General features: G+C 38.9%; 1 protein-coding gene across 1 annotated transcript; it reads right to left on the bottom strand.

Moving 5' to 3' along the window:
- Positions 1–1940: 1940 nt before the first annotated feature.
- On the bottom strand, positions 1941–2423 carry LOC135198247 (uncharacterized). Its single transcript, XM_064225818.1, has one exon. It carries the CDS (start codon positions 2421–2423, stop codon positions 1941–1943), a length of 483 nt encoding a protein of 160 aa, XP_064081888.1.
- Between the last annotated feature and the right edge of the window lie 14697 nt (positions 2424–17120).

Genomic DNA, 17120 nt, shown 5'->3' on the forward strand with positions numbered 1-17120 from the left:
ATTTAGTCTTTTTTCAACTTCTTTTTTTCGTCTCAGGCGTTGCCAATTCTTCAGCTATTTTTAAAGTGGCAAGAACAATCAGAACTGAAAGCGACGCAAAAACATAGGTTTTCAATAAAAAGAGTGAAAACCAATATTAACTGTTTCCATAAATTCCTGGTATTTTCAGCGTGACCCTTCCACAGCAGCGGCGTTGCCGCGCGTGCAACCCAGGCCAATATTTCGTAACGATTGAATGGTAGTATGACGATTGAATGAATCTACTACATTCGAATTTAAAAGTTTCATCTACGGATGCGTCAAAGCATAGATTTTCTGAATAAGGGTGAAAGATATCTGGAAAAAATGTGGCTGCCGGGTCTTCCTTTTGTAAAATGAGTTTTAAGTTGGTTATTTTAGGGGAAGCCGCCTTTCTCGTCTTTAGCCCGAAATGAATGGTGACCATGAAGTGATCATGGGCAAATAATTTACTGGTCTTGCGTAGAATTACTATTTGGAATAGATTTGAATAGAAGGGTTTGAGGGGGGTGGAGGAGGGGGGGTCGCTTTCGCTGGTAAAATATCGTTCACTATCTTAATAATTCATTTAAGGCCACGCATGTATTATGACCTTGTTAGGTACAATATGCTATTTTCCCCGGGAACTCGTTTGGAAGGATTATAAAGAATATATGGGGTCTGCTCCTTTGAAATAGCCACTTCCTGTCTGTCTATGTGGTGCAGTGTTCGTTCGGGCTCTAGCTGCAGCCACTTTGAGGCCCTTTGCTCTGCCTCTATCCTGCTTCCTTTCTTCCATCCTATCCCCGTTTCATCTCAGATCAATGTAATCCGTCTCTTTAATTTCCGAGGTCTTTTTACCTTGCTGTCAAACCACGCCAACTCTTGTTTCATTGTCCGAAGTGCTGAATGGCTGAAAAAGCCCCAGTGCTCGGCTTTAGCATTTGAATTTCATTATTCATTTTTTTAATTTAAATAAGTATTTGCTATTAAACTTATCGGAGTTTAAAAGTTAATTAGCAAGGAAAATGACTAAATAAAAAATGAAGGATTCACATTATTGGTAATAGTTTTCTCGATGATTATTTTCCTTTCTATGTAAAATGTCGTCATCAATTTAGTAGTTAATATTTAATGTAATTAGTTTTTTATTTCTGATGCAAATTGGTAACTATTACTTTCTAAGTTAGATAGATCTGTGAATTGTTAATTAATTTGCCCAATATCGGCTGAAAATAGGTGATTTTTTCCCCATCAGCATTTTGTTTCTCTCTCTTTCATACACCTATCTATCTCATAATCTTCCACTTACTCTAGAATACCATTCTACGTTAACCTCTTATTCGTCCATCTCATTTTCTCCTTATGTTTTAGATTTATAAACTCATATACACTCTCTGGCACAGTTGCTAACAACTTCCTCACTAACTCCTTACACTCATTTATTCCTTCATCCCCAAACTTTTTTCAAGCTAATTTCTCTAACCAGCATACATACATAGACAATGACTCACCAACATTCATTCTTGCCTCCTCAGAATCGTTCTTCCCCCTATACATAACACTACTCTTTCCCCTCCTAGCCTGTTCCTACACTCATACATGCTTAACAAGAACCCTGTCAAAAAGTCCGCGAACTCTCTAACCCAAACTATTATCCCCATACTTAGCTGTGCAATATTTCTCATACTCCCTAAAAAATGTCCCCTACGTCCCTATTACCACATTCCTTGTACTTCTCACATCGGGGTACCTCTCTCATATACACCACCTTTCAAACTTCCTGCTCACTCTCGCTCTCACTTCCGCTACTTCCATTCTTACCTTTCTTACCTTCTTCCAAATGTAATGAATCTACTTCCATACTCCCATCCATACTTTTTGTCATACGTTTCTTACCCTTCTTCTTCCTACTTACTAATTCCCACTTACCACTATCAAAATCACTCATCCTGTACCTTACTCTCAACTCTATTCTCATCTGCATTCATTCTCTTCTTATCTTGCCCACCATCCTTACTAATCTTCTTCCCTGTAGCCCTTTCTTTACTCTCAACTCCCTTCTTACCCTTCTGCTCTGATCTATCCTTATTCTGTACCTTCTCTTTCTTCTCATTTACCACAACCATTTCACTTTCCTCACTCACACTTTCATCCACTTGTTCTTTCACTTTCTTAACCGCTCCTGACCTGTCACAAGACCCAGGAAGCGTACCTCTGACAGCTCCCTCTCCAACAGTTCCTTTCACTTCCTCTTTCATTCCCTCTTCTGCACTCCTAATCATTCCTCTCAACTCTTCCAATTCCCTCTTATGCTTCTCGCACTCAATCCTCAACCTCTCATTCTCCACTTCCATTGCTTTCCTAACTTCCCTCGCCAACCTCAGCTCCTCCTCCAACCTCGCTACCTCACTCAACCTGTCCATCCTGACTTTTCCTACCATTCATACACACGATGCACAAACCTTCCTGTCTATGCCACTCAAGCAGTCCCTATTCGGGCACCAAAAATAATGTGCCGGAATCACAAGCAAGCAAAGAACGCAAGCAAATCTCCCCACGGTTACTTTAGTCGTACCGACTATCAATATTCCCCAGCCACACTTTCCCCTGTACGATGGCATTTACCGACAGGACAATTGGTTCACTGACAGACACACACAAAAATTCTCACATTCATGTACTCGCCAGATAAGACTGTCTTCAAGGCAAAAATCTGTGCTGACCGCTGGAGACGGCCGATGGGACACAAGAACCACTGGAAATCACAACACAAAACAACCCAACAACAACTCAACAACACAACAAATCACTGCGCAGACATATACTAACATCAAAGCAACAACACCAAGAAACCACAGCAATTCACCTACAACAACACTCATCAACTCACAACTACAACAACACTCAACAACTCACAACTACTACAACTCACATACAACACAACAGGAATTCACAAGCTCAACAACTTTCCAATGCACAAGCACAATAAACTTCAGCAGTACAGGCACAATAAACTGCTAACATACAATATCACCAGCAAATCAAACAACTTCAGAAAACACACTATACAACTGACCATCCAATGTCAAGGCCACTCTCTGGGAAAACTGACTGTCCATCACAGACTCTGATCATAGACTGACTGACTGACTGACCCGGCAACAGCGCAAGCAGACAACCTACTCGATCACCCAACAAGCAAAGCACTCGTTAACTATCCATCCACCACTTGCGCTCTCTCTCTCTCTTGACAGCTCGCTCATTCACACTCTTCAGAAAACACATATGCACTTGCACACTACTGTACAGCAACACCAAACACGAACACGACACACCAACATATGATAACATTTACACTCAATTATTCCCAACAACTACAAAAAAAACCAAAGACTCTCTCTCTCTCTCTCTCTCTCTCTCTCTCTCTCTCTCTCTCTCTCTCTCTCTCTCTCATGCAACCCCCGAAGACGTTGTCAAATTTAACATCCATATCACTCCTCCATAGTATCTGTTAGGGAGGAAAACTACAGTTACTACAAATTTAGCAAATGCATCCAAAAGAGGGTTGGGGGTATTGATATGGGTAACATATCAAGATTTGGTAAAGGCAGTGTCCCTTATTCACTCCAAATCAAATACCCAATCATATATGCTGACACTAAACTAGTTTGACAAAGACGACATGATAAAAAAAATTAGACCACTCTTGAATTTCAGTTATGGAAAATGAGTAGTATACGATAGACATTTGTGAATTGACAGAAAATGAAATATTAGAAATTAGCCTAACTTCTGTATGGAAGGTAAGAACAATTCCAAAGGCAAATATAGCCATTTTAACTTTTGAGGACTCTGGTGTACCATCATATGTGAATTTTGGAAATGAAAGGGTCAAAGTTAAACCATTTTTATCAAAACCTATGCAGTGCTATAACTGTTTTCAGTTCGGTCATCCATCCAGATTTCATAAAAACAATAAGATTTGTAGTGATTTCTCAGCCCCTGAACATGGTCCTTGTTCGAGACAACCATAATGCATAAATTGCAAATTGGATCATACCCCATCCAATAAAAATTGCAGCCAATATAAATATGAAGAGGCAGCTGTATGCAAAGCTAATGCTGAACATATAAGCATTAGTTATGCTAAAAAATTAATCGGTCAAACAATGACATAACTATGGCTTTGAATGCTCTATATCCTATAAAAACTCAAGAAGCTAAGAATGTAGCATCTGTACCTGGTTTAAAACTAAGAACCAAGACCAAGACCCAGTCATCTGGTCTAGGTGCTCAGCCTGCTAGGGTTGAAGCACCCTTCTTTAAGGAAGATTTGCCTACTTGTACGATAGAATCATCTCCAATTGATGAGACCTTCCCTCTGTCTCTCCCATCTCTTTAACAAGAAACTTGCAACGAAGAAACTGAACAAGAACAAAGCAAAGGTCCAAAGAGAATAACTCCATCCTCTCCTCCGCCTGCTCAAAATACAGGCATATCAAAACACCATAAAAATTGTAACAAAAGTGAGGCCAACAATGAGGGTACATCTGCCTCAGAAACAGCCAAGGAATCAAGTTCCTTGGATACTAAGAATATTGTAGTATAAGTCCAATCTGCTTCATATCAGAAAGGTAATAAAAAACATAAGAGATCTAATCATAAGCCTCATATATCAAGAAAATCTAGAGAAACTCCTATAAAGTCCCATACAGAAAATAAATCAAAGAAATAGTATAGATTACAGTTCAATTGCCGTTGGGAGATCCTAGCATTAAAAGTTCAATCTGGACATTTTACAATGGAACTGTAAGTGACTAGGGACTCGTTCAGAAATTCTAAAAGTATTACTGAAAGAGCATAATCCAGGAGTTGTGTGTTAGGAGATGCAGTATACAATCCAGGTCTAAAATATGAGATTTATAAGATGAGCCCCACAGATGGGAACTGTTCTCATGGAGGTGTTGCTATAGTTATTGCTAAAACTTTGCAACATTGTATTGTTCCCCTCAACACGCATCTTCTAGCAATTGCTATCGGGGCTATTTTTTTTTACTGTGATAGCACATTCTGCTCTCTTTACCTTCCTCCGAAGTCACTCGCTGGACGAGTGGTTTTTGCGCTTGGCTGCCAATCCAGAGGTCCGAAGTTTGAATCTCGGCTCGGCCAACGTGGAATCAGAGGAATTTGTTTCTGGTGATAGAAATTCATTTCTCAATATAGTGTGGTTCGGATCCCACAATTAGCTGTAGGTCCCGTTGCTAGGTGACCAATTGGTTCCTAGCCACGTAAAAATATCTAATCCTTCGGGCCAGCCCTAGCTCAATGGTCTGGTAAAACTAAGATATACTTAACTTAACCTTCCTCCAAGGTGTAGGTTCACTCTTGGGGCCATTCAGTGTTTAATTGATTAACTTCCTCCTTTTTTACTACTTGGTGATTTTAATTCTCACAATCCACTTTGCTGTGGTAATTTTTAGACAGAGGGTCCCATATATAAAGGCTTATGAGTACTTTGCCTCTGAAATATTGAACAGTGTTGAAAACTCTATACCAAAGACCAAAGGAAAACCACAGACCTGGTGGGATAAAACCTGTGGTAATTTGAGGAAAATTACCGGGAAATGTTAGTCATAAATCTATTTACCAATGAGCGATGGCAAAACAGAGGAAATATTTGAACAAAGTAAAAAGAGAATCCTGGCTTTTTTTTTATATAATAAATGACATAAATTCTAAGACCCTAACCAGGTTGAGCTGGAAAACGATTAGAAAACTAAGAGGCAAATATGTTCCAACACCAACACCTCGTCTTAAAATCAATGGAGATCTTGTCACCAAACCTAATGAAGTTGCTGAAAAACTGTGTGAGCATTTCTCCTAACTATCGACTTCTAGGAACTATTCAACTCGGTTCCAGAATATTAGGAACTCAACCATTTCCTTTAATTTAAAGTCTGGAAATTGTGAATCTAATCATTCCACGTTAACGTGAAGGGAATTAAGGGATGCTCTGTCATCATCTGAATCAGCATCCCTAGGGAATGATAACATTCTTTATAGTATGCTGAAAAATCTTACAGATTTAGCTAAATCTTATCTCCTTAAAATCTTCAACAAAAACAAAATATGGGAAACTGACATTCCTCCCCCTTCTTGGAAGACTGCAATTGTTGTTCCCAAACCATTGAAAGATCCACATCTTCCTACAGGCTATCGGCCACTATCTGTTACAAGTTGTGTGTGCAAATTGTTTGAGAAAAATGTGAATTCTAGTCTAATGTGGCGTCTAGAGAAAATTTTTTTATTATCATCTGTCCAATTTGGATATAGGAGAAATCGTTCCACTCTAGACCTTCTACTAAGATTACCAACCCAAATTCAGCAAGGATTCTTAAAACACAGTCAGACAATTGGAGTCTTTTTCGATCTCGAAAAAGCCTAAGATACTACTAGGCGTTTTGGTATTATTAAGCGGTTTCATAACATAGTAATATGAAGTAGTATGTTAAATTTCATCAGGTCATTCCTAAGTGGTAGATATATTAAAGTTAGAATTGGAAATACCTTGTATTGAGTGTCACCTTATTTGCTGTGGCTATAAACAGCATTGTTGAATGTGCCTCACCTCCAGGAAAGGCATCTTTGTTTGTAGATGACCTTTCTATTTATGTCATAGTTATAATGATATTACAGCTTATAATTTCTTTCCAAAGTCAGTTAATATAATCAGCAATTGGGTGAATGACAATGGCTTTGGATTTTCCCCTTCCAAAACTGTGGCAGTTCGTTTTACCAGAAGTACTAGAAAGGAAACCATCCCAAATGTTAAGCTGAAAGGCATGAACTTTTTTATCAAAGATAAAAAGCTAACATGGGCTAGTCATATTGACTCCTTGAAAACTAAGGTAAAGAAGTCCCTTAACATTTTAAAAGTATTGTTAGGGTTTAACTGGGGTTCTGATAAGAGGTCACTTTTATGGTTATATGACTTGCTATGTAAATCAAAGCTTGAGTATGGTTGCCAAGTCTATTCTTCAGCAAGTGCAAGCAAACTTAAGGAGTTGGTCTAAGAATATGATCTGGTGCATTTAAGACATCTCCAGTTGAAAGTTTGTATACTGACACTGAAGAGCTCCCGCTATCCGTCGAGAGGAACTGGGACTGCAGTATATGATGAATTAAGAGGTTCCCCAGAAACCCCTGCAGCATCTATTCTTAAACAAAACGATCTACAGAAGTTTGCAATTGCTAGAGCATCTAAGCCTTTTCATGTAAGAATTAATGCTGCAGTTGACAGTTTGTCTCTTAAGGACCAAAAAATGAAGGCAATACATTGCTGAAGTTGCCTCTTTGGTTGACCCAAAAAGCTGTGGTTAAAAAATCAGTTAACGTCCAAGAAGTGAAGGCTCGTTTTCTTGATCATGACCAAATGCAATCAGGTTCTGTTAAGATATTCACTGATGGATCAAAAACATCAAATGTTGTTGGTTTTGCTGATGTTCATGGAAATAGTTCTTATGTGGGCAGACTTTCTAATAATGCCTCTATTTTTATAGCTGAATTAACTGCATTGCCCAAATCACTTGAGATTGTTTCTGCTCTACAGGGTAATACTGATCTCGACGGACATCATGACGCCTTAAGCACTGAGGGTGATGTGTATATCTGGGTGGTACCCCTAGGGCAGCCCTGTATGGGATAACACTGTCCTCTAAATGTGGCTCCATGGTGGGTGGGGGGCTACCTGGACGAATCATAAATCCTTCATCTTATGGCGACATTAATTAGACCTTCGGTTGACGACTTAGGCAAGGATAAGGACAAGGAAAAACCTGGTAATTCCTCCATTGTAACTTTGGAGCCTTTTTCAAATGAGCTCCTTGTTACAAACATTCTGCATGTGAAACCAGTCCCTTTAGACTGGAATTATGACACAATTTTTTATGAATTTTGTAAATTTGGGAACATCAAAGAATTACGGAATAAACTTGGCAAAAATTATGGTTTTTTTGAATTCTGGATAATTTTCAACAATGAATCAGAAGCTCACGGAGCGTTTAGAGAATTTAGGTCGGATTCTATGAGTGTTGGACTTGTAGAGACAGAAGAGGTCCCTAGGTATCTTGACATTTATAAACCACCAAATGAAATAAAAGATGCTAGTAGAATAAGTAAAATATCCAGATCACCAGACCCAGCTAAGTGGTTAGTTATCACTACACATGATGAGAGAGGCAACCTCTTCAAGGTGAAAAGGTTGGTAAGCCAGAAGATCGGCAACGTTGGGAGCCCAGAAGTAACTCGCTTTGGGCGTAATAGTTTTTTAGTCCATACCAAGACAGATGTTCAATCGATAATGCTCCTAAATTTAAAGCTTGATCCTGAGGGTATGGTAAGAGAGGTAAAACCTCTCTATAATTTTAGTTATGCGAAGGGTGTTATCTTTAATGAAGATCTACATGAAATGGATGAGGAGGAAATTTTGGAAATGTGTCCAGACGCTGTTTTGGAAGGTTTTTAAAGTGCCCTGCTCATCGATGCTTATTTTATCATTTATAAATTCTTTCCTGGCATCTGAAATTATTCTTGACAGTGAAATCATGAAAGTTCGTCCTCATAGACCGAGAGTGCTCCAGTGCTTTAAATGTTTTGGTTTTGGACACTCCTCTAATGTTTGTACCAGAAATAAACTCTGTGAGTCGTGGGGCCAGCCTGAGCACGACGAATGTTCTGGACCGGTAATTTGCACAAACTGTAAGGGTGAACATCGAGCCCGTGAATTAAGAACAAGAGGCATTACTAAAATCTATTGCTGAACACATCAGTGTGGGACAGGCCAAAAAGCTGTTGGGCAGGAAATCCTATTCGGATGCCTTGAAGGCACAACAATTGAGTACTGCTTCTTCTAGTGCCCCTTCTGGTGGGGTTCCCCGGTGCCCCGCTGGTGGGGTTTTCCACACCCCCTCTAGTGGGGCACCCCGTGCCCCCCCTGTTGGGGCTTCCCGTACCCCCCCTGGTGGGGCCTCCCATGCCCCCCCTGGTGGGGTTACCCTTGTTGCAGAGAGACTGGTTAAGCCAGGGGACCCTGTTGACTCTAGGGTTCAAGCCAGATCTCAGTATGATGATGACTTCTCTGTGTCAGGGACATTGCCAGACATTGAGCCCTCACCTGATCTTGACATTACAGTGCACCATGGAGATGACGGTAAGGAGATGGAGGCCCTCCTTATTCGTCAGAAGGAGGCCCTCCTTATTCGTCAGAAGAGGTCCCTTTCTCCCTCTTCGCCTCATTCACGGTCATTCAGATATCAAAGGAAAAACAAAAGCAAAACTGAAAGGGCAAGTGAAGGCCCTTCATCAAAAAGATCTGTAACACCTAGATCTAGATCAAATAGTACTGGTAAAGCTGATAAGATATCTCTCACCAGGACACAGATTCCTAAATTAGTAGAGAATTTTAAGATCCCTTCCTCTAAATAATGGCTCTCATGCAGTGGAACATCCGTAGCTTTTATACCAAAATAGAGAGCAAGTTTGGGTTCTGTTTAGGGAACATGATTTATCTGCGATGTGTCTACAAGAGACAAAGTTGGGAGAGCACACACCCAATGTGGGCTTTAATTATTCATTTCACAGGTCTTCACCCCTGATAGGTGTACGTGCTCAGGGAGGCACAGGCATCATAGTCCGCAAGTCTGTTAATCACAGGGTTGTTCAATTGAACACTGTGTTGCAGGCTTGTGCAGTCCAAATTTTTAATTATAAATGGATCATAATTTGCTCTCTCTACCTTGATCCATCATTAGAAAGTAGATTGCAGGATGCTCAGGGTAATCCCCGCCAGCTAGAATTAAACAACCTACAGACACTGATAGACCAGCTTCCTAAACCCTTCATTCTGATGGGGGATTTTAATGCCAAGCACACCCTCTGGGGAGAGCCAAACTGCGACCGGTGGGGTTTAATAATAGAACAGCTGCTTGACTTGAATGACATCACTTTAATGAATGATGGTTCCCCTACAAGACATGATGTTTTTCATAATACTGATTCAGCCATTGACCTCACTATCTGCTCTTCGTCTTTGAGGTTAGATTACCAGTGGGTAGTAGACCAGAATGATCATGGCAGTGATCATTGGCCCATTCACTTAAAGTATATGAAAAATATTCCATCTCCATGTTTACCAAAATGGAAGGTAGGGGAGGCTGACTGGGGATTATTCAAAAAATCTACTGAAATTGGTCAAGAGATAAATGATTTTCAGAGCCCAACATCTGCTTATGAGTATTTAATCAGTATATTGTTGTGTGGTGCCATGCTGTCTATTCCTCGAACTTCTGGTAAACCTCGGCGTCCTCTAGTACCTTGGTGGAGTGATGCATGCGCATTGAGCCGAAAGATAACAAGAACTTGCTACAAGAGATATCGTAGATATCCTTGCTTGGTAAATAGAATTATCTATAAAAGAGCTCTGGCTAAGCAAGCAAAGAGGGAATCGTTTATCAGATATATAAGTGAATTAAAATATGATTCGCCGATGTCATTAGTCTGGAACAGAATCCGAAAGTTGCAAGGGAAATTTTCTCCACCTCCCTTGCCTATATTGAAAATTGATGGCTGCTTCATATCTGATTCTGGAGAAGTTGCAGAAACCTTTGGTTGGCATTTCTCCAATATATCTAGTGCTCTACATTACTCTCCTGCATTCAGGAATATTAGGGACGGTACCACGGTTGTTCCTGCTGTTAGTTTAAATTCAGAGTCTTATAATCTTCCTTTCACCAAGAAAGAATTAGATCATGCAATCTCGTTATCTTCCCCAACATCTCCTGGGGAAGATGATATACTGTACTCAATGATTTTTAATTTGCCTAGAAGTACAAAACAATTTCTTTTAGACATTTTAAACAGTTTTTGGCTTTCAGGAACTTCACCAGAGTCTTGGAAGATATCGATTATTGTACCTGTTTTTAAAACCTTTTAAAGATTCCTTCCTTCCTAAGAACTATAGGCCAATTGTTCTAACCAGTTGTGTTAGCAAGATTTATGAGAGGATGGTCAATGCTCGACTTGTGTGGTATTTGGATTCAAAGAATCTTTTATCTAATCGGCAGTTTGGCTTTAGGAAAAATAGAAGTACTTCTGACCCTTTGATATTCCTTACTCGGGAGATACAGAATGCTTTTGCTGTGCAAAACCAAACTGTTGCAGTGTTCTTTGACCTAGAAAAAGCCTACGACACTACCTGGCGAGGGGGTATCCTTATACAACTTGTTGAGTGGGGTATTGTGGGTAATTTGTTTTATTGTATTAAAGAATTTTTATCAGAACGTTACCTGAAAGTAAGAGTGGGCTCTTACATTTCTTCTGCTCACCCTCAAGAAGAAGGGTTACCTCAGGGAAGTGTCCTTAGTCCAACACTCTTTAATGTAGCTGTCAACGGTATACTAGAACAAGTTCCTGTCGGGGTGCATGGTCTGGCCTTTGCTGATGATTATGCAATAATCTGGAGTAAGTCTACAGCTGTTGAAGCTTGTCAAATGATCCAGACTGCTATTAATGCCTCACCAGAAAAAACCAAAGCTATACGATTTTGTCGATTAAGGAGAGTGGAAGAGATCCCTACGCTGTTTTTAAATAATTCGATTTTACCTTATGAAGATAGCATTAAGTATCTAGGTGTTACATTTGATAAAAAATTAACTTTTACTCAACATGTTAATGAAGTTGTATGTAACGTGAAGCTTCGTCTTAATATTCTTAAAGTTGTGTCTAGTTTTAATTGGGGGGCAGATCGAATCACCCTTTTGAGGATGTACCAGGTTTTATGCCTAAGCAAAATTGATTATGTTTGTCAAGTTTATGGTTGTGCGTGCAAGACAACATTGCAGAAATTAGATGTTGTCCATAATTTGGCTTTACGTATTTTTACGGGAGCCTATAGAACTTCTCCAGTAGAAAGCCTATATGTTGAGTCGGGTTTTCCCCCACTATTTATCCGTAGGGAGGAATTAGGCTTGAGAGTCATATCAAGAGTACTTACATCAAAGCTGAACCCCAACTATAAGTACGTTAGAGAACCAACTGATAGAGCCCCAAATAGACCTAGACTGCCAAAGCCACTTGAAGTTCGACTAGCAAGCTCTGCCAGGGAGGTGGGATTACTACCTCCTGCAGTAGCTGAAATTTCGCCCTCAAAGTTTCCTCCTTGGAATAGACCATGCCTAGAGATCTGCCCAATTAGGGACAGCAGGAGCAACAATTCTGGTGATCAGTTGAGGGCAAGTTTCTTGGACCATGCTTCCGAACATGGTGATTCTAATCATGTATATACTGATGGCTCGAAGGGTTCTGATGGTGTTGGTTGCTCTGTAGTCACTAGTGATAATATAATTAAAAAGAAGCTTCCATCTAATTCTTCTGTTTTTACAGCTGAACTGCTGGCAGTTTTGACTGCTCTTAAATATATTTTTTATATTTCTTGTACTAACAAGGTTTTTACCATTTTTACCGACTCTTTGAGTGTTTTATCTTCTCTTAAAAGCCTAGTCTCTTGCCACCCTTTAGTGCAAGAAGTACAAGATTGGTTTTATCTTTTAATTAATAGAAGAGGTTTTTCTGTTAGGTTTTGTTGGGCTCCGTCCCATGTTGGAATTGTTGGGAATGAGCGAGCCGACGATATTCATATTGAACTCCTCTGACTCTAGTTTGGAAGAGTTAGAAAAATAGCAGGCAAGTTCACTCTTTGTCAACCTCCAGTTATCAAGGTCAATGGTTAAAGGGATGACCCGTCCTCTAAGTGTGACTCCATGGTGGGTATGGGGAATATCTGGATGAATTAAGTTTTTACATTATAAGGCAACCCCCCTATCTCTGCTGATGACCCCATGCCTTCGTCAAAGGACTTGCCCACGGAACCCGAACCTCAATTTTTCATGGTCGGTCCCCATGACCAATGTAGTACCGCTTGGCCGAATGACAGACGAACACAGTTGACGACCCAAAGCAATGTGAGTAGATATACAGCTGGGAAATCTCAACAAAAAGCATCTGGCTCTAGTATTGTCACACTGGAACCATTTGCCATGAAGAGAAATAAAAAGTATGAAATAGCTCCTGGGGTCTTTGTACCCAGTTCTTTTTATAAATACCTGAATTTAAAGCTTGAAGGTGACAATATAGATATTTTTGAAGTAAACAGGGAAATAGTGAAATGTTGTGGCAGACAGCCAAAAATAACACCTCAAAATGGATATATGCCTCTAGTGGAAAGCGTCTCCCCAGAGGAGAGCATTAAGTTGATGGGATTGTCAGACCTTGCAGGAGTTACGGTTGAGTGCACTCCCTACTCCAGCCTGAACTCCAGGCAAGAGCTTGATTTATGCCCTTCAGTTGATGGCTTTCTCTGAGGAGAGACTTTTAACAGAATTAAAAGACCAGGGTGTAGTAAAGGTTGACAGGATGACAAACAAGGTTGATAATAACAGAATACCTCAGCCTACCTTAATATTAACTTTTAATACTTTAAGACTTCCAGAATGTGTGTCTGCAGCCTGGTATAGGTTTAAGATAAAACATTACATCCCAAGACCCAGAAGGTGTTTCCCCCCCTGATCCCAACTCCTTGACGAGGTGGGGGGCTTAGGGATCCACTGCAGAGAGAGTATGCCCCTTTATGCCTACGCTCTCTGCTGTGGATCCAACTGAACATTGGGACCTTTTAACTCCTTTACTCCTCCTCCTTTTAAATTTCCCCATTTCACTTCTCCTCCTTTCGTTGACGACCTTGGCAGAGTTTTGGACTATTGAATTGACTGCTCTTTTAACTTGATGGAGGGTGGAGTTGGACGGCATGCCACTCCACCCGTAAAACTAGAGTACCTGACGTGGTTGAGCGAGGGGAAATTTTTATGTCAAGCCATGCCTGCAGTGCTGGGTCCGATCTCATGGGACTGACGACCCTTAAGGCATTGTGGGTATGGCGTATATCCAGGTGAGTGTCCCAGGGCAGTTACCATGGTGTAACAGTATTGCTCCTCCCCCAGTCGGGCCTCCCTGGTGAGAGGGACCTCCTCCTGGACGAAATTTAAATCTTAATTATATGGAAAATTTACCAACCCCCTCACGACTTCTGGAATGGATTTGGACCACTCTGAAGAAAGCTCAAGTCACAAAGACCAGGTTGGTATTAAAACTTTAATACCATATACCAGACCAAGGAAACCTAAGTACCGACATGACCCAACTTTGACTCACTTTGACTCCCTCTTTGGGAGTGGAAGTTGGTCAAGGTTTCTTACTATGGAAGCAGAACAAAATATTTCAGCTTTGAAATTGGAAAATTGCTTATTAAATAGCCATCCAACGGCAGAAATGTCGTTCAGAAAAATAAAAGAAAAGACTTGGCTTATAGAAGCTACAACAAAAAGTCAGTCTGAAGATTATTTGTCTTTAAAAACAATAGATAACATTATTGTCAAAGTAAAAAAACATGATAATATGAACAGTATCCAGGGTACCATCGTACTTCCTGACAATAACGACGAGCCAATAAATAAGAAAATGCTGTTAGACTCTCTCAAAAAGAGATACCCCAAGGTAGAGGATTGCGAGGTTTATGATGCAATAAGCAAAAGAGGTAATAAACAAATACTAAAAATAGCAAAAATAAAATTTGAGGGTTCAGATCTACCTCAAAAAATAAAAATTCTAGGTCAAAATAGAGAATTAAGGACCCTATATTCAAAGCCACTGCAGTGTCAAAATTGCAGTAAGTATGGACACACAAAAGAAAAATTGTAGGAATGAACCGGTGTGCGCTTACTGTGGATCTACAGAACACACCACCAAATGGAAGTGCGGTGAACCTAAGTGTGTAAACTGTGAGCAGAATCATCATGCTAGATCCAAAGAATGCATGCATTACATATACAACACTGAACTAAAAATGTTAAAAGAAAGGACAGGCATGCCTATAGCAGAGGCTAAATTAGAATTAAAAGTGAGAGGAATTCAAGATCCTGCTAAGAAACGTACATATTCCTCTATAACGGGAACCAGTAATGAAACAAAAAACATACAGATAGAAGTAACAAGATGCAACAAAGTAGATCTCAAGAAGAAGTCTGTAATATGCAGGAAAAAACTAAGATAGTAAAAAATCAGGAAACAAGTGCAAATGAATTAGATAATATTCTATCAAATTCATTTGAGGTGTTAATGCATATAGAAGCACAAGAAAATACTATCACAGAGGTGGAAGTAGGAAGTTGTGATGTACCGAAAATTAAAGAAAAAAAAGACCTTTAGAGAGAACACCACCAAAAACAAAGAAACCAACTATAATCAGAGAAACATCAGTCAAACCAAAAACCAAAGATATGAAGAAAGAACAAAAACAAAATGTGGACATACCTTTATCTCCTAAAATAATAATAAAACCTATGGATGCAGAGATCCAAAAAAACAAAGAAGTGGCGGAGAACCATACCATGGATGATGGTGACTATGTCAAGGGTGATGAGATTACTCCATCACCAATAATCGGTACAATAAGAACAAATAAAGCAGTATATATACATGACAACACATGTGGCTGCAATGATTGCTTCATTGCATTGTGCAAAGATAACAAAAATATTACAAAAGATTGCTTAACAAATATTATAAGAAATTTTATGAAATATAGAAAGAAAGAGGCCACCGATTTAAACACCCATGAAAAAGGATGTATGTGCATTGAGCACTTAAAATATTATAAAGATAAACAACTGAATGTGGTAAATAAAATTTTAGAAAAAATTCAAGTTGATGATAATACAAAAAAAGAAAACAAAACACGACCGATATAATATAATATTTTCAATAGTTATATTATACAATGGAACGTAAATGGTCTACAGACCAGATTACACCTGGGAGAAGTACAAAGGTTATTAAAGGAATATGAACCAATGATATTATGTCTACAACATGTCAATAATACAATTCCAACAATAGGTAAATATACCTTAATATCAACATCACAGGTAGAAGAAGGAAATTTAGGTACAGCCATATATGTACATAACAAAGTATGTTATGACAAAGTACCTGTAAACATAGCTGACCTCCAAATATCAGGTATTAAAATTCGAATTAAAAACTATAATTATACCATTTATAATTTATACAACCAACCAAATAAAAATTACAATATTGATAAACTTGGAGAATTACTTAAAAATGCCAAAGAACCTATGTTAATAGTAGGGGATTTTAATGCTCACAACCCAATATGGGACTGTAACTGTTCAAACTCAAATAGAGCAGGAAGTAAAGTAGAAGAACTTATAGATTCAAATGACATATGTTGTATAAATGATGATGAAGTTAGCACATATTATTCAAAAACACATGGAACATTTTCCTCTGTAGACTTAACTCTATGTTCAACAAGTATAGTTGACAGGTTAGATTGGAACACAATTGATGACTTGTACACCAGTGATCATTTCCCAATATTAATTTCCTTTTTACAAAATAACCCAGCAAAACACGTTCCTCACTATAATATTTATAAAGCAGACTGGGAGCAATATGAAATGCATACTAGAAGTATACCACCATTTGAATATCTAAAAGCCCATAATGAAAACTAATAAGTTTCTTGTTCATTTCATCAAAAATGCTGCTGATAAAGCAATACCAAACTCAAAACCCCATCCAACAAAACACAAAGTTCCATGGTGGTCCGAAAAGCTAACAGAATTGATAAATATAAAACACTCAATAGGGAGACGATTGGATAATTTGAATAGAAAGTTCAGTAAAATAAATAAAACATTACCAATATTAGAAAGTACTTTACAAAAAATGATTATATTGTTACTAGAAATTGAGGCATTAAAACCTATATACAACAAAATATCTGCAAAATTTCGAAAGGAAGTAATTCAAGGAAGAATAATTTCATGGAGGAAATATGTATCAGATCTCTCTAATAATACTCCCATAAAAAAAATATGGGAAAAATTCAGGAAAATAAATGGTACCCATATGAAACCACCCAGACATGCCATATTAAAAGACGGAAAAAGAATACTCGATCCAAAAGAAATGAGTAATATAATAGG

The sequence above is a fragment of the Macrobrachium nipponense genome, chromosome 22 (assembly GCF_015104395.2).
Source record: "Macrobrachium nipponense isolate FS-2020 chromosome 22, ASM1510439v2, whole genome shotgun sequence".
Lineage (NCBI taxonomy): Eukaryota > Metazoa > Arthropoda > Malacostraca > Decapoda > Palaemonidae > Macrobrachium > Macrobrachium nipponense.

Coding starts and splice junctions, on each gene's coding strand:
- LOC135198247 (XM_064225818.1), bottom strand. CDS start 2,423: ATGGACAGGTTGAGTGAGGTAGCGAGGTTGGAGGAGGAGCTGAGGTTG.